The sequence below is a fragment of the Acinonyx jubatus genome, chromosome B4 (genome assembly GCF_027475565.1).
Source record: "Acinonyx jubatus isolate Ajub_Pintada_27869175 chromosome B4, VMU_Ajub_asm_v1.0, whole genome shotgun sequence".
In the NCBI taxonomy this organism is placed as follows: domain Eukaryota; kingdom Metazoa; phylum Chordata; class Mammalia; order Carnivora; family Felidae; genus Acinonyx; species Acinonyx jubatus.
The window spans coordinates 93,332,874-93,351,354 of record NC_069387.1 but is presented as its reverse complement, the minus strand read 5'-3'; the positions used below and the strand labels follow the sequence as shown (position 1 = coordinate 93,351,354).

Here is an 18,481-nt window from a genome sequence, read left to right as displayed (position 1 = left end):
CCTCCCTCTCTGTTTGAAACTATTGATGACGATCTGAAATCCGTGTTTTCAAATGGAATCTTCATCCAAAAATAGTCACTAGTTCCTACTTGTTATTTTAATTAGTGACACTATGAAATTATCTGTCATTCCTTTTGTTCCCAGTCACATGTAGCCACTAGGTAGAATTTAGAACACTTGAGCTGAGGTAGAAATCTAGAGAAGAGAGAACAAGAACCAAAATACTAAGATTTTATGCTTGGAAATGCTATGTATGTCATTACGACTAATTAGTGTTTATGCAATGACCACAGGGTTCTAGATTCACAATCAAAGAATGAATTGGCGTTGGAACATGGGGCTGGGAACAGGGGTGGAGATGACCCAAAACATTTCAAAGAGAAAGTGGCTTGTATTTGTGTCTTTCCCTTTCATCACCAGTCTCTGAGTTACAAGGAGTGAAACATGAAGAGACACTGTACAAAGTCTGCAAAGAAAAGAATCTAACAGACAAAAATAATATCTAAGATTAGTATGCCAGGAACTATGCTAAGCAATTTCATATACTCTGGGAGGTGGGTACTTGTATCTATTTTCCATCACTGTATAACAAACCAAATCTTAGTAATTTGTAAAAAATGACAGTTTTCTATTTCTCGTGATTTTGTTGATCAGTTGGGTGATTCTTCTGCCGGTTTCACCTGCGCTCACTCTTGAAGCTGCATTTAGATTGGAGGGTAAACTGAGCTAGAAGATTGACAAGAGCCTCTCTTTACATGACTAGCAGTCAGGGCTGGCTGCAGGAAGGGGTGACTCGGTTCTTCTCCATCTGGCCTCTCTTCCTCTAGTAAGCTACCCAACTTCTTTACATGATGCTTCAGGAAAGTTTTGTAAGAAGGCAAAGGGCCTCTTGAGGCCTGGGTTCTGGAATCACACAATCACTTCTGCCACATTCTATTGATCAGTGCAGTCACAAGCCAGGCCAGCATTGAAGGAAGGGAAAATAGACCTCCTCTTTTGATAGGAAGAGCTGAAAGTCACATTGCAAAGGGCCACACAGCTCGGGTGGCAGGAACTTATGGTCATTAAACAGTCTACCATGGTATTTATTATTCTTGTTGCTATTGTTATTATTATTATTATTTTGCAGATGCCTAGCTTAGGCTTAAAAGCTCAAGGATTGGAGGTCAAAAGATTAGAAAAGAGCAGAACAAGATGAGCTCACACACCCATACACATACCTGCATACCTAGTCACTTTATTCTCTTACCTAGAGTTCGTTTTAGTGAAGATAAATGCCAAGGAGAACATAGTTTGAAACAATTACTAGTAACGCTACTGCAAAGTTGTCCTAGTTTCTTTGGGAGGAGAATTTTCCTTACTTTTCTCCTTTCCCCACTTTCCTCAAATCCTTGCCTGTCCATTGTGAGGGGGTCTGTCTTTGGAAGGCTGTAGCTTTGGGTCAATACTTGGCTTCAAAACTAACTCTCTCCCTCTCCCTTGCTCTCTCTCCCTCACCCTAGACATGAATTAAATAAACTGACACCAGTCATGTGCCTAGAGTAGGGCTGAAAAATCCTGTGTAGTTACTGTTAGCTGCTGTTGTTATTCTACCATTGATAGTATTTTGTGGCTGTGTGTGTCTTCACAAGGACAAGGCTGGTGAAACAAGAAGCTAGTCTACCATATGAGTTAGGAAATACCTAAACCGGTTGTTCTCAAAGTATGGACCCCAGACTGAGAACTCATTAGAAATGCAACCACTTGTCTACGGCCATACCACTCTGAACGCACCCGATCTCGTCTGATCTCGGAAGTTAAGCAGGGTCGGGCCTGGTTAGTACTTGGATGGGAGAAATACAACCACTTGGGCCCTACCCTAGACCTACTGATTCAGAAACTCTGGTGGGGAGGGCCCAGCAATCTGTGTTTTAACAAGCCCTCCAAGTCACATGGATGTACTTGATGTTTAAGAACCACTGACCTAGGGGACACCTGGGTGGCTCAGTTGGTTGAGTGTCCAATTTCAGCTCAAGCCATTATCTTGCAGTCTGTGAGTTTGAGCCCCACATCTGGCTCACTGCTATCAGCACAGAGCCCACTTTGGATCCTCTGTCCCCTTCTCTCTGCCCTTCCTGACTTGTGCTCTCTCAAAAATAAATAAACATTAAAAACAAAACAAAACAAAACACTGACCTAGAAAAATCTGGTCCCTGACCAACAATGTCTCCCTCTCAGGCTTCTAGATGCCTTGGTTTCCCAAAATTGATGGCACTTTTGTGCCTTGTGGGGGTGGCGCAGGGTGCTATAAAAGCTAAATAATCAGGGAATGGAAATTAATTTATCTAATTACAGCCTCCTGCTATTCCTTCACAGAGCGTACATCCCGTAAGGAATGGGGCCCCGGGGTGGGCACGTGGAGGCTGGGAAGACAGGGAACTGCTGCAAGACCCAGGTCTTTGTGGTAATTAAAAAAGGATGTTGCCAGGCGCACGGTTCCACCGTGAGTGACAGGACGTGGTAGTACAACACGGGCTGCGTTCCAGCCCCCGGGCACACCCTCAGCCAGGCATCCCCATATACCACCTACATAAAGATACACTGTGTCTCTGTGCACGGGCACAATTGCAGATGAAGCTGGATGGAGGTGTCAGATGTGTGCCCTGTGTATGCTCACCTATGGGCAAGGTGAGACCGGCAGGACCGGGGGCAGCAGGAAGGAGGTCTGCACACGGCCGGCGGGGGGGGGGGGGGGGGGGGGGTAGAGACCCCGGTTGGGGTTTGGGGCTCAGGGGGAAGAATCAAATGTGAAGAAGCAGCATCCAAAGGGTGGGCCTTGGACTTCACTTTAGCTTCAAAATCTGACCAGCCTCTGTCTGTTGAGTAGTGGAGGTGCACTCTTTTTTTTTTTTTTTTTTAACGTTAACAGCGTGCGAGTTGGGGAGGCGCAGAGAAAGAGGGAGATACAGAATCCAAAGCAGGCTCCAGGCTCACAGAGCTGTCAGCACAGAGCTCCGAGTGGGGCCCCAACCCAAGAACCAACCACAAGATCATGACTTAAGCTTAACCCACTGAGCCACCCAGGCGCCCCTGAGCAGTGGACTCTTAAGAGCAGTCCAATCTGGACCCCTTTTCAGCCATGTGACCTTGGTGGAGACGGTGCAGTACGGTGGTAAAAAGTAGGGGTCCCGTGTCTGAAAAATCTGGGTTAAATCTCTGTGGTGGCATCTACTGGTTACTCAACTGCAGTCATAATTGCTTCCGCTTCAAAATAAGGATGACTAAGGGCGCTCTGACTTATAACACAGTGTGAGGATTAAAATCTGAGTAGCCAAAGTGCTTAGCACACTGGCTACAGGAGATAAGGATTCAATAACTGTAGCAATCAACACCAACTTCTTGTTCCTGCTTCATTATCCCTGCCCTGCCTGCCTCACAGAGTTGTAAGAACCAGATACGCTGACATTATTACGTGAAAACGCTTTGAGGGGGATAAGATGTTGGGCATGCATTAAAAAGTGTTCCCGATTGGTGCTGATTCTGCTAAGTAACCATAAATCATGTCTGGAGGCACACCTCCTTCTTCCCCTCCCCACCCTGCCCCGGCTCGGGCCTGGGAGAGGGATTGCGTTTCCTCAGTTCATGAATAGCCATTGTGGTGCCGCTCCGGGTTTAACAGTTCTGTGTTTCCTTCCATTTGGCCTTCAAAGAGATCACAGCCCACTGTAAGCCTCCAAATAAGTAACAAGGCAAATGCAGAAAATCCCCACTTCCGTACACCTCCATCAAGTCTGGGGCGACCTCCTTTATTGTGTTACTTACAGCATAGAGGGGACGTGCCCCACTGCCACCACTATTCTGTGGCCAGAACTAAAGATAGGACAATACTCCCCCTTTATTGAGGCAAGTACCCAGAAGGAGGAGTGCAAAGATGTAGCAAAAAACCAAAAACAGAAAACAGAAAACCCTCATCATTCCTCCTGAACAAGGAAGAACTCTTAGATTCTCTAGTGTGCATGGGATAAAATATAAGCAGATTCTGAGGCTGCAAATGGTGCAGAAAGGTCATCCTAGGGAGTAATGTTTTGTTGGAAGGGATGTGTTCCTAAAGACCCTAATCTATAATTTGCATCATTCAAGATTAATTCTGGCAAAGAGCTGTCATTTTCTTAGGTTGCCAGCTAAAGTGGATTGTCATGTGCCAACAGCGTAATATAGTTTGTATTTACTTGAGGCCCTCCAGCTTTTAAATCGCAACGATTTTTCTTTTCCTTCTGTTATGATTTGCATTACTTTCTATTTTGTGTACAAAAAACCAGGACAATGTTCATATTTTGTCACAACATAAATGATGTGCACATAAAAATGCAACCATGAAATACAACATGTGCATTGAAATGGGTTCTTTAACATGCCAGCATTTCTCTGGCACATCGGTTTCCCTGAGCAGGTAAGGGTTGATGCAGTGGGGAAAATGGCAAAGAAAGGGGGAAATGACATCAAAGGAGAAGCAAGGATGTGCTAATTAAGATAGGAAGTCTGTGGCTCTTGCCCTGGACTTGCAGACCTCAGAATCACCAGGGGAGATTTTAAAAGATACAGATTCTGAAATTCTGCCTCAGCCCTAGTGAATCAGCATTTACTACTAAAGTAGGACCACAGCACCTAAAGTGTAAAAATCTCCCCATTGATTGTAAAGTGCGATTAGGTTTGCAATCCCTTGGAGAATAATTGAATGATCAGCTCGTTAGAACAGACATTGAATGAAAGAGAGGGGGAAAAGTTCGGCTGGAGCCATGTAACCGAATCTAATCACATGGAAATATCTGACAAATGCGAACAGAGAACAACACAATAGAAATAACTGACCTAAGGCCTCATGGGTGGCTCAGTCAGTTAACCGTCCATCTTTGGCTCAGGTCATGACCTCGTATTTTGTGAGTTCAAGCCCCATGTCGGCCTCTCTGCTGTCAGCTCAGAGCCCAGGTCAGGTCCTCTCTCTGCCCCTCCCCTGCTCTCTCTCTCTCTTCCTCTCTCTCTCAAAAATAAAGAAACATTAAAAAGAAGAAAATAACTGGCCTGTATCATTCAAAAAGGTCAGTGTCATAAGGATTATTTGAAAAGGCTGAGGAATTGTTTCAGATTAAAGAAGATTAAGACACTTGACAACAAAATGCAATACAGGATCATAGGCTGGATCCTTACTACAGAAAAAAAGCAACAAACAAACAACAACAACAAAACCCAAATGCTAAAAAGGACGTTATTGAGGCAATGAACAACAATGAAATATGGAGTGTAGATGAAAGCATTGTAACAATATTTGAATTTTCTGAATTTGATAACTATACTGAGATTACACCACCAACTCTGAAATGGTTCAGGTAAGAACAGTATATATGGAGAGAAAGAAGACAATACAGTAAATGTGGCAGAATGTTAAAATAAAAAAACAAACAGAATTCGTGGGTCTGGGTAAAGATATATGGAAGCATTCTGTGGAATTCTTACAATGTATAAGTTTGAAAAAATAAAAAGTAGTTTGCTTAAGGGCTTTTAGAGGGTAGGGGCGCCTGGGTGGCTCAGTCGGCTAATCATCTGACTCTTGGTTTCAGTTCAGGTCATGATCTTCCAGGTGGTGAGTTCAAGCCCCACTTTGGGGGTCTGCGCGGACAGCATGGAACCTGCTTAGGATTTTCTGTTTCCCTCTCTCTCTTTGCCCCTCCCTGATCGTTCTCTATGTCTCTTAAATAAAAGAGGCAGGGGGAGGGTTTAGAGGGCAGAATCCAAGGATGCTACTGAGTTAGGGATAGACCAGAAGCTCCGACGAACTAAAACCTGTCTGTCGTGGTCAAGGACCGGGGGAGAGAAGGTGGGGGCTGAGGAAGAGAAGAGCAAACACAGAAATGATGATGTGAACAACAGAGAAATGATGATGAATTTGCAAGAAAGAACAGTAAAACCAAGAGTTGGAACTGGTGGATGAGTCACTTGATAATTTTGAAGATAAGATATCAAAAGCTCTGCAAGAGATGAAGTCCTTTAATTCTCTGTAACTTTCCCCAGTTACATATTGTTTGCACCCGCTTACTCTCCACACCGCTGAAAGGGGAAATGCTATGAATTCCAGGAGCCATCTTTAAAATGAAAATCCTTTCCATTCTTCCCACACTTTGGGGGACCTGGTAGCAGAATATTCCCATTGCTAAATCCGGATGAGATCCCAGCTATGTAACCTTCTATGGTACAGAGGAGGCACCTCTTTTTCTTCAAAGCTCTTCTGTTTTGGATTTCTTTTTTCTTTTTCTTTTTTTAATGTTTATTTTTTGAGAGAGAGACAGAGACAGAGTGCGAGTGGGGGAGGGGCAGAGAGAGACAGGGAGACACAGAATCCAAAGCAGGCTTCAGGCTCTGAGCTGTCAGCAGAGAGCCCCACGCAGGGCTCGAACTCACGAACCTGAGCTCAGATCATGACCTGAGCTGAAGTCGGATGCTCAGCTGACTGAGCCACCCAGGCGCCCCTGTTTTAGATTCCTAATAGATCTGGACCAATAAGTACACCCCATGTGCAATAGCTTTACTAGGTGCTTGCCCTTTATCTGTGTGTCCGGGAACATTTGTGTTTGCTCCCCCTTCTGCAAGGCTGTTGTACGTCCAGCCCAGAACAACACGACTGTGGAGAGAATATCAAAAAGAGTGTCCTTTGCTAAGAGTTTTGACCCTGGTGGTCCTGATTATTTGAGAAGCAGTAGATGTTCCATGAAGTGGTCAGGGTCTGTCCATTTGGAACAGGGGCCGATTGGACACTAGTTTATCCCAAGGCTTAGGTGCTAGGTATTCTTGGATTCTGTGATGCTAAAGGTTCCAGGGTGGCATTGGAGCAGCTGAAGAATGACATTTGGCTTCAGATTTACAATTCGTCCTGCCCTTGTTTAGTGGTAGGGGTATAAATGTTTCCTCTGTCAGTATAAAGTAGCATTAAGTCCCCACGACCTGGGGATGTGGCTTAGCTAATGGAGATACATGACTCTTCCCTTCACAAGGCTTATAATCTAGCCAACAGGTTTTTCATTACATTTTGAAAAACATGATAAGACCCTTTGATCTTCCACTTTGATCACTGTTTGCCCCAACATCCAGGGGACTCTAGTGTGCCTGGCATCTGCTTCATCCAGCAGAGAAAGGAGAGCTGTGGGGAAGAGGCAGGCAGAACGGGGGCCCAGCAAGCCTCCATCTTTTAGTTTTTTTAAAGAAAAATCAAAATCCAGTGGGGTTTTTTTTTTACACGTAAAATCAATTTTTCTCAACATTATCCACATATTCCCATTTCTAAAAAACAATATTAAGATCACAGACCCAGGAGGCTTCATACCTTGACTCCTCGCATTTGTGAGCAGACAGGTTTCCGAGGGTGGGAGGGACTGAAAAGCAGGACTGAAGCTGGAGAGGAAGCACTGGAGATTGGAAAGGTGATTCGTTTACAGTCACATCATTTTAAGTCATCCGTCTGTGTATGGTTACAAAGCGGGGGCAAAAGCTATGCAAAGTCCTTTTCCACCAGACTTAAGAAAAAAAATTTGAAAAAAAGAAAAAAACCTAGGGGAGGAGAAGAGGGTGGAAACTGTTGTAGAAAAAAAGTATCAGGAAACCTGAGACATGTGTCTGAGGGAGACAGTGAAGCCTGGTGCACTCCCACCCCACCCTTCCAGGACTTAAAAAAATGTTGGCATGACCGCCAGCCAGAGCAGTGTTAAATGTCTTTTGTGCTCATCTACTGAAGGGCTTCTCTTGGGTACAAGATGGAAAGGCGTGATAATGTATTATCATTCGGATGTTCTCAGAAAGACATTCTCATCCACGGACTTTGTCATGCTCTAGCATCACTGGGTGCTGGGCATCTGTGATGTATTGGTATTTATAATATACTATTATTACTACTAATAATCATAGTATCTAACATTTGTTGAGTCCTTTATTCAAGGACCATGCTATACATACAACATGCACCTTCTCATTTAATCCTTGCAACCTCTCTCCCCCAAATGCCTTTATTATTTCCATTTTCCTGGACACCTATGACCTAGGAAGGTTATGAACTAGGAAGCTAGAAAGATTCCTTGAAATATAAGCCTCCCAAAATGGTACCTCTAAACACAAAAGAGGCTAGTCATGGTCCTTTAAAAAAAAAAAAAGCAGCAGCAACTGCTTATCACAATTACCTTACCTTAAATTTTAACGCATCTCTTTAAATGTATGACACCTGCTAGTGAAAACTGTTTTCGTTTCTGTCATAATTTACTACTGAGTCAGCTCAAAGAAAACTTAGAAAGGATTCACCATCTTAGAATTGTTTCTAGGCCTGATTGCTAGGCCTTCTTCTTTTTAACCATATCTGGGGGTACACACATGACAGTTGCATAACAAAAGTACTTCCTTGGAGGGATGCCTGGGTGGCTCAGTCTGTTAAGCATCGGACTTTGGCTCAGGTCATGATCTCGAGGTTCTTGAGTTCGAGCCCCACCTCGGGCTCTGTGCTGACAGTTCAGAGCCTGGAGCCTGCTTTGGATTCTGTGTCTCCCTCTCTCTCTGCCCCTCCCTCACTCATGCTCTGTCTCTCCCTCTCAAAAATAAATAAATATAAAAAAAAATTATTTCCTTGGAGGAAAAAGAGCAGAATTGACCCATCATCTAATACTTATTAAGTTTTCTGTATGTTGGTTCTTTTTCCTTTTAGCATCCACATTTTATTTTTATTGAGAAGTTATAAGTATTGAATTTGTTCTAAATATAGATAGTAGAATATATATTTTATATAATATATAAGTATGCATATATTATATAAAATATACTGTTATATATTATATCACCAATTTACTTATTTGACACGTTCTAAAATAGTTCAAGACTTTCTAAATCACTTACATAGCTTCTTGTAACCAAAGAGCTCAGAATTTAAATTTATAAGAGAAAGAACAATAAGATATTATTAACTCTCTTTAATACAAATGGTATCTGCTGCAGGATTTAATTAAGATTATTGGGCTCCACCATGGCATTTTGATCCCTCAGCTTGTGATAAGGCCTAGACTTTACATTTCTAGCAAGTTCTCAGAAGATGCCATGCTGCACCTGAGAACCATCATACTGAAGAATAGGAATTCCTCCCCTCTCTCCTTTCCTCCTTTTATCTTCCCTCCCACCTCTTTCTGTTCAAAATCAATCTTTTATCCCTTTGCCCTTTTTTTCTCTTCTCTTTTCCTCCCTTCTTTCCAAGGTATTTGAGGCATCCAACAAGAACATGTTTAGAAGCACTTGCTTAGAGTACTTATTCACATGACAGTATTTACTGAACAGCTACAAAGATTCCTTCCTTCCTTCCTTCATCCATTCATTCAACAAATATTTGTTGAAACTTTTAACCAAGCAAGAAGAACAAGATAGACAAAGACTCTGCCCAAAGGGAATTCTCCATATGCCTGGGAAAGGCAGGCAGTCACAAGCATTATATTATAACAAGTGTCCTCAATGCGCTGAATTAAACAAATGGATTGATGACAGGAATAATTATAAAAGGACACTTTTTCCTTGGGTGGTCAGAAAAGGTCTGGCCCTATCGTAGGGGTGTGTTTAAAGCTGAGACCTAAAGGTTGAGAGGAAGATAACCAAGCAGAGAATCTAGGAAGGAGTGGTCCAAGGAGATGAAAAAGCAGGCATAAAGCCCGACAGAGTCAGCTCTGTGTCAGGTACACAGTAGGTGCTCAGTCAATATTTACCGAGTCAGTGAGTAAATGCATTATCAGACCAAGGCCGCTGGAGCATAGGAGGCAAGCAGAAGGGATGCCAGGTCATGAACGGAGTTTTAGGTCATAAGTGAGGAGTCTGGATTAACCAGTAACTTTACCAGTCTGCTCCCCCCTCCCCTCAGCCCCCAACCTCTCCCACACCCAGCTCAAACCCTGATCTGAAGTAGCAGTTCTCAAGGTGTGGCCCCTGGGCCCCTGAAGTCCACTTGTGTCGTTCAACATTTGTGTTCATAAGCTGACAAGAGCCATGCTTTCATCCATGAATTCATAATTTATGAATATGTAAATTATGATTGCTAAGACAATTTGTTTAAAAGGCTACTGTCTGTCCACTCGCATCTCATCAGAAGCATCCCCTCCCTTCCCACGTAGTCTGGGAAATGTTTCCAAGTGGCAAAGAGAAGACGTTGTCCCCTGAGAAGTTATGGAGTGGCTGGTCCCAAATTCCTGGAGTGCAGTAACCTCTAAAGCATATGCAGGATAAATAGGCTTAAAAGAAGTTGAGGAACTCCAAACAAAGATGAGAACAAAGAAGAAGAATGAGTCAATTTATTTATACTTTGCACAGTAGTTTCAAATAAACTCCTCATAGAAAAAACGACATCTGGCAACTTTCCCCAGTCCCACACCGCCTTGAATCCATTACAATTCTCTCTGGTTTCTCTTATTAATGTAAGTGTTTTTTAAGAAGAAAAATGTAATCAGTAAAAGCCTGAGTTTAAAGTTTTCCTTGTTGTTTCATACCATATTAGTCCTTATGGGCTATTTAAGAACCACTAATTTTGGGGGGGAACTCTGCTGTAAGCCTTAAGATTCTCCAAGAAAAAGAACTAGGAGTCATATAACTTTGGAAAAGAAATGCCCTGACTACTGGTCCTTTCCTTAGTGCATTGCTATGGTTCTTCATATACACTGATAGTAAAATAGATAAGTGATGACACATGACTCTAAATACACGTGCCTCTCTTTGGTAGATCAAAAATAAAAGAACCTTACTGGGGCACCTGGATGGCTCAGTTGGTTAGGCGTCCACCTCTTAATTTCGGCAGGTCATGACCTCATGATTCATAAATTTTAGCTCCACATCGCGTTCTGTGCTGACAGTGTGGAGGCTGGTTGGGATTCTCTCTCTCTCCCTCTCTCTGACCCTCCCCTGCTTGTGCTCACATGCTCTCTCTTCTCAAAATAAATACATAAACATGAAAAAAAAAAAAAAGAATCCTATTTAAAGAAACCATTTCTTCTTTTCCGAATTCCTATTTCCGAGGGCATTCTTAACGAATCACTTCTAATAACAGAATTTGTAAGCATCTAAACTGTTTTGTGAGGATATTTTGTGATTGCCTTGTTTGATTAGTGCTTTAAATTTTGCCTTTTTTTTTTTTTTTGGTGCATTTGCCTACACCTTAGGATTATAGGTAGAATGTTAGAAAGTATATTGAAAATGAAATACAATTTTAGATTAACTTATACGGTACAGTAGGTTGTGGCATGTAGTGTTTAAAAGAAAACAAAAATTGTTGGCCAAACTTGGAGGAGACAGGATTTATAGTAGATTTGCACAAAGGACACAGGGTATTTAGTGTATTTGGGTGAGAAGACTTCAACTCTGAGGGGCAATTTATGAGAAAATATTATAAACCTCAATGGAAAGGACAAAGCGAAAGATAGGCAGAAGTTAGAAAAGTGCAACTTACGTGATGGATGAATTTAAAAGAGAGAAAAAAAAAATGCGACCAGGATGCTATCTATTACCAGGCAAACCAACACCTAGATGGCAAATTCAAGTTTACAAAGATGCTTTAACATCTGTGACCTTATTCATTCTTCATAACAGCTCTGGGAAGTACTTAGAGTGATACAATTCCAGTTTTACAGACAAGGAAACCACATTGTTTTCTGAATACAGCAAGAAAAGAAAAAGGTAATGTTGAAAAAAAGCAATAAAGTGGCGAAAAGACTCACGTAAGGGCTGAGGGCAGCCTGTGGGCTGGCAGTATCTAATGGAGAGTGGAGGGGACCATCTCTGACGCTGCAGAAAGGCATGCCAGGCTGTGAAAAGCCATTGAACTTGGGGACAAAATACAGAGGGCCAAAAAAGCTCTCTTGGAAGGCAAGTCATGTGGGCAGAGAAATAGGAAAGGTTCCTTCCATCTTCCCTGAAATGCGCACATGTTTAGGTTTGACCTTTGAGTGTCTGCGAACTTGAAAAGGAAATCTGAGGTCTTGCAGATTTAAAGCCCGTAGAATCTCTGAAAGGGTAGGAATTTCATGTTTTCATTAAAAGATTTCTTAAGAACATATTTTCTAAAAAAATTGGAACAACGTTCCCTTTTCTGCTTATCCTCAGAGTAGATACAGTTGATATAGAAGTCAATAATATACCTTTATGTATAATCTGCCTGTCTGAAAAAGAAGGGAATATGACTTTCTTCCTATTGCTTTAGCTCCAGAGTATTCTGTTTTGAAAATTAAAACGTAAAATCTTATCTTTTTTGGCAGTTGTCAGGGATGACACCCAAGAAAAGCAACCGAGCATTATAAAAGTTGTTGCAATATTTTGCTTTTATCATCTGTGTGCAATTAAACATTTTTGCTCTTTGGTTATTAGGAACTCTTTTAAAAGCCATTTTCAGATACATGATCATTCAGGTACCCAGGCAGTTGCTAAAAAGCATAAAGTTAGTGCTGAAAACGGAGTAAATTCCAATTTTCGTTATGTGTGGGAGCTGAGCCATGCATGGTATTTTCCACAAAGGAGAGTTTTATTGCTTTCTTCTATTGCTTGGACAATTATGGATGAAACGGTTTTAACTACTGGATGGTCAGTGATGAAACTGCTTTGCGGTTTGCTCTGTGGGATGAACAACTGGGAGTGATTATATTTGTTCTTGGTCAGCACCATTTGCATCAGATTTAGGGAGGACGCCGACCTCTAGACAGGAGAAAGGGGAAAGTGAATGGCAGAGAAAAAAACAAAAAAGGTCAAGTGGACAATGGACAAGATCCTGGGGGGGGGGGGGGGGATCTTGTTCTGTCGCTGGTGTGTCAGGGGGGTGTGCACTGGGACAAGTGAGTGTTTTGAGGTGAGAAAGGCAAGAGCACTCTAATAAAAGGCTTCGGGAAGGACTGTAGGCGACCTAGGGAAATCTGCTGTGGTCAAGTTTAATCCTGGGAAAAGAGGCCCTGGAGAAAGCAGATGAGGAAGATAGGAAGGAAGATAGGAGGGGGGGAGGCGCTGGGAGTGGAGGGAGGTAGGGGGCGGAGGGGGGAGCTGGAAAGTGAGAGGGAGCAAGTACGGATCCTGGCTACGACGGCAGGGAGGAGGGCCACTGGGTGGGAAAGAAGTGAAAGTCCGGGAGAGGAGGAGGAGGAGGCAGAGCTCGGTGGGGCCCGACGGGACCCCTGGGCCGCGGAGGCGGCGGCGCGGGGCAGTGGGCTGCGTTGGGAGACAGCGTGGCCCGCGTCGCGGGGGGGGCCCTCGTGGCAGCCTCGGGCGTTGGCTCCTCGGGGCTCCCTCCCTCGCCGGCGCATTGTTCCTTTGCCGGGAGACGAGGAAATTGCCTTTTGATTGCGGAAGTCCGCGGCCGGGGCCCGGGGCGAGGCAGCGCGGGTCAGCATGGCAGCGTGGGAAGGGCGGCGCGCCGCCTGCCCCCGCCGCCTCTCGCGTCCGCAGCCCGCCCGGGGCGGCAGCAGCAGCAGCGGCAGCAGCGGCGGCCCCTGCGCGTCGCCAGCCGGGAGGGAAGCGCTGTGCGCCCGCGGGGCGCGCTGAGCGCTCGCAACAGGTGGCCCCTCGCGCCGGCCGTCGGGGCTGCCCCGCGCCCCCAGCCCCTCTGCCGAGTCCGGGTGGTCACCGCCGAGCGCGATGCTGAGCCATGGAGCCGGGCTGGCCTTGTGGACCGCGCTGAGCCTGCTGCAGGTGAGTGGCCCGACAGGGGTCGCGGGCGGACGCGCCCCTCCCCGCCGACGACCAAAGTCCCACTCCGCTGTCGGGTCGCCTGGGTTGTGTTTTGCAGAGGGAGACGGCAGGATTTCTTCCTCTCCTTTGGGAAGAAAGATCCTCTTCTGAGCCCCCAGCCGGACTGACAGCTCACACTACTTCAAAGGCGCAAAAGCCACCTTCTTTCTCCAGCTGTTCCCGGGAAAGAGCAGCTAGGGAGAAAGTTGCCACCCACCTTCTCCGCGGGCCTTTTCTCTGGCTGGAGGGCAAAGGGATGGGCCGAGGCTGGGGCTGACGGCTGAGGAGGCGGCTTAGCGACCTTGCAGTGGACAAGTTCCTGGGCAGTCTAGACTGTGGGCTTCACCTGCCTCTGGTTCCTTTGCAGGCTGGTCTGGGGGAGCCAGTGAGATGTAACGTCACCCTGACAGAGTCCAAGGTCTCCAGCCGGTCCGTGTCTCTCCAGTGGAGAACTTTGGGGTCACCCTGTAACTTCAGCCTCATCTATAGCAGTGACATGTCAGGGGTCGCATTGTGCCACCCCACGCGGATAGACAACATCACCTATGGATGTTACCCCAAGGATTTACAAGCGGGAACCATCTATAACTTCAGGATTGTGTCTCTGGATAGAGAAGAGAGAACTGTAGTCTTGCAAACAGGTAAGGGGCGACAGGTGCAGATGGGCAGCCAGGCCACTCTGGGCTGAGCCCTGCCTTTTCAGGATGGTGTTTCATTTGAGTTCCAGGCATACAAAAATTAAAGGTAAAAATACCTGTGAAGATCCATATTGACCAAGATTTCTAGTTTCTTCAGATCTGGCCAGAAGCAGCTTGGTTGACTTTGAGAGATTTCCTTAGTGCCGAAGACAGCGGACTAGCCCTTTGAAGGGGAGCACAGCAGACAGGAGCTGTGGGCTGTGGGGGGAGTTTGTTAAATTTGTTAAAATGATGTGGTTTGAGCTCCCATCACATTAAATTGTCAAGCCCTGGAATAATTTTAACTTAATGTTTTTAGAATAAATAATGGAAGTGCAATGATTAGGGATATGCCTTCCCTCAACTTAGTTTTATTTTTGGAACCAGGACATAAAATCTTCAGGAGTAGAATAGAGCCATTCATAGGGGAGAATTGGAAAAATCCCATCAAACGAGGGCATGAAAATTAATTTGTATAACTTGAATAACTAAAACAGCGTAATATCAGAGAAAGTCCTTCAGTTACTCTGGGCTTCAAATCATTTCTTTTCCTTACACTTTTGGCAACCTCGCAAGGAATAAATGGTAAGAGTATATCTCTCCAGCCTCAGTTTTCTTGTCTGTAAAATAAGAGTGTCAGGGTTGGTCATTCAGGTCCAAGTTCTTACCAAGTGCCAAGCACTTGGCACTTACCTCCTTACTCCTCTCAGCTACCCGGTAACTGTGCTCTAAATTCTCTAACAACTTGGCTGTTGGATGACGTCATCAGTCCTCCTTTTAACAATATTTTTACTTGTTGCACCAGTGAAACTTTAAACTTTTATCCGGGAAGGTCAATTTCACAGAAAATTTCTGGAAGTCAAATTGTAGAAATGTGTTGTCTTACTCCTAGTTCATGGTCAACCTGAACAAAGGTTACTTCCTGAGCTACAGTTCTTTAAAAATGTGTGAGAGCTTTCAGCTCTCAGAGCAGCTACAGCTGGGTCAGGAAATGTAGCTGGATTCGTGTAATAAGTCAGTCAAATATCAACTCTCTTATTTTTTCAAAGAAAAATTAAGAATGCCCAGTTACATCACTTGGCTTGCTTCAGATGAAACATCTAGATAATTTCTGAGATTTGCAGGAAAGACTGAAATCAACCACATAATGAGAACATTTTACAGACGTTAAGGGGCTGGGGTTTTAGTCATAAAGTTGTTGGTGTCTCAGTTTGTGAGGATGGTTTTGTGAACACTCAGATTGCTAACACTGTGACATTTATGGCATAGAACTTCCAGATGTGTATACTGCATTTGCTAAGATGTCTGTTGAATGGGGCAGAACGATTTTTAAAAATAGGAAAAGGACTCACTGTGGGTGTTACGAGTTAGAATGCGCTCCAAGTTTAATTATGCATGTAGGTGTTCCAAGTCCAGAGACATTTGTGAAATGTAAGACATATTTGCATTTTATTGACTATGTTGAGTTAAAAAAAAAGACTCCATTGGCATTCAGGCTTTCATCATTTTTCTTAAGGAGTTACTTTTTACAGTATCACAAATATACTTTTCACCACAAATTTTATGAGCTCCCTGATACATGTGAAGAATGAAATTTGCAGGTGATGTTTATATAATGATATTTTCCCCCCATACTTATTTGTACAATGGTAGAAGGCTTAGGATTCTCTACCCTTTAAAAATAACTTAACTTACATAAACATTTTTTACTTAAGATATTTTTAAAATCTTCCAGGAAGGATTTTTTGGGTTGCCTGTTATTTGTTTTTTGTCATTGGTGCTTTCTATATTTTAAGGACACATGTGAATTTTTCATTTATTTGAGAGAAAGTATAGTAGTTCTCTAAATTGCCAGGCTATAGAGATGAACTCTACAAATCCTATTTTACTGTTAGTAAAGCAGGACCAACTAGTAGTGTAATGTGAAGTCTGAGATACAACTTCAATCAAAAAAAAGCTACTCAAAATGTATTGGTCTTTCCTTATTCCATTTTGCCTGTCTTCTCAGTCTAGAATAAAATAGAATGAGAACAAGACATGATTTGACTAGAGATACAACAGTTGCTTAGATGATCTCTGTATCATTCCAAGTGTGATTTGTCTGATTGTTTTTCCTGAGGAGTTGTCTAAAATAGCTAATTTATTGTCATGTAGACATGACAGTAAAGATAAAAAAGTTTTAACTAAATGGGAACTATTTCAGCAACAATCAGTTTTCACTCCACATTTTAAGTCAGAATTGAAGAACATCCGTGGATTCAGCAAACATTTATCAAGCATGGATCCTGCAGGGAATCATGCCAAGTAGTGACTGGTGCACTTATAAGGATGCTGAACAAAACGTGGTCCCAGCCCTTGCAGTCTTGTGCAGAGGCTGGAGAAGGTCATGATGAAGGTAGGAACAGAGCTTCATCACTTCTTTCCCAGATGAAGACCTTGCCTGCCTCATGGATCCCACACTTTCATAATCATAGAGAAGACATTAGGCAGTTCTCAGGTTTCTTTAGTCATTAAATGGTTGATGCAACAGCCATAATAAGTTGAAAGCCAACTTATTTAGTTGTGAATTCACTGGAAATCAAATAATGAAGACAACAGATATGGAAAAATTCCAACACTTTTGTAACACTGTGCCCTCAGAGTCTAAGCAGAGAGCTACAAACTGGTAGCCCTTAGGGGTGTCTAGGTGTCTAAATAATAAATTTGTTTCATTTGGCTCACGTAATGTTTTTGAAAAATCCAGATTATTTCACGAGCACTATAAATGGCAAATTTACAAAAATACCAGCTTTATGAAGGTTCCCTTAAAACACTGGAAGATTTGGCAAAGCTAAACCGGTCTGCCTAGAACTCTCTAGAGCTAAGCTGTAGTTTCTCTCCTTTTAGATACCAATCCACTGGAATCCCCCTGGACCAGTTCTTTATTTCTGTACTTAAATGCATACTAAGGGCACTTGAGTTTATTTAAATGAAACTGTAGAGTTTTCATTCAGAACTTTTTGGGGGCTTTTATCTTCCCAGAAATAAGAAGTGGTTTTTCAGTATCTAAAATGGCAACCAGCACATCGTATTCAATAAATATTGATTAAATGGATGGATAGATGGATGAACAAATGGATAGCTGAATGAGTAGATAGATAGATAGATAGATATGAATGAAAGAGATGAATATTTCAGTGGGAGAATGTATATATACTAAAAATATGATCTGTTGGGTTATAGATAGTTATAGAGCCTTAGGGAAGTAGTCCAGTAGTAGAGAACTTTACTTATAGGAAGAATATCTTACTAGCACACGCCTTCTTGTTAGTCAGGTTCAGCTACTAAATAATCAGCCTAGAACAAAGAGTGAAAAACAATGAGCTCTTTTAATATGGCTAATTCATTTGTCTTTAGTACACTTCAGGAATTTTAATCACCAAATCACCATATCAGCTACTTATTTTCACTTCACAGTGTTTTACTTTTACCAGGGACCCTATGACAAAATACCAGACCAAATGCCTTAAATGACAGAAATGTATTTTCTCAGAATTCTGGAGGCCAGGAGTCCTAGCCCAAGTTGTCAGCAGCTTTTTTTCTGAGGAATCTCTAACTGGCTTGCAGATGCCCACCTTTTTGTCGTGTCTTCTCATGTTTGTTCCGTGTCCGTGTTCTCTAAGGACACCAGTTATATTGGATTAGGGCCCACCCTAACAACCTCGTTTTAACTTCATTACCTTGCTAAAGGCCTTATATTCACACACAGTCACATTCTGAAGTACTGGGGGGTTAGGGCTTCAACACCTGAATTTTGGAGGGACACAATTCAGTCCATACACTTACAGAGCTTTAAACATCAGCCAATACTTTTCAATAATGTCTGTAAGCTACTTGCATCAAAATCTTTTGCAGAGCCTCTTATAAAAGCATATATTATTGGCTTCTACCCCACATGTAACAAATTTAGAAGGAGTGGAGCCTAGGGTGTCTGATTTTGAACAAATATCACAGTGAATCAATGTACAGTGGAGTTCAAGAGCTATTGGCATAGATTTTCTTTTATTCACTGGCATTAAGATTCT

At 43.1% G+C, this 18,481-nt stretch overlaps 1 protein-coding gene across 4 annotated transcripts in view; it reads left to right on the top strand.

The window, feature by feature from the left end:
* Positions 1-18,481, top strand: part of PTPRB (protein tyrosine phosphatase receptor type B) — a 118,710-nt gene that overhangs the window by 15,899 nt on the left and 84,330 nt on the right. For 3 of the 4 annotated variants that reach the window (XM_015063617.3, XM_015063616.3, XM_027071254.2), the window contains exon 4: positions 14,108-14,381. In XM_015063617.3, the coding sequence (XP_014919103.2) occupies positions 14,108-14,381 (274 nt within the window). Of the gene's footprint in view, positions 1-13,502; positions 13,702-14,107; positions 14,382-18,481 lie in introns of those variants that run through there. The other variant, XM_027071257.2, reaches the window with a different exon arrangement.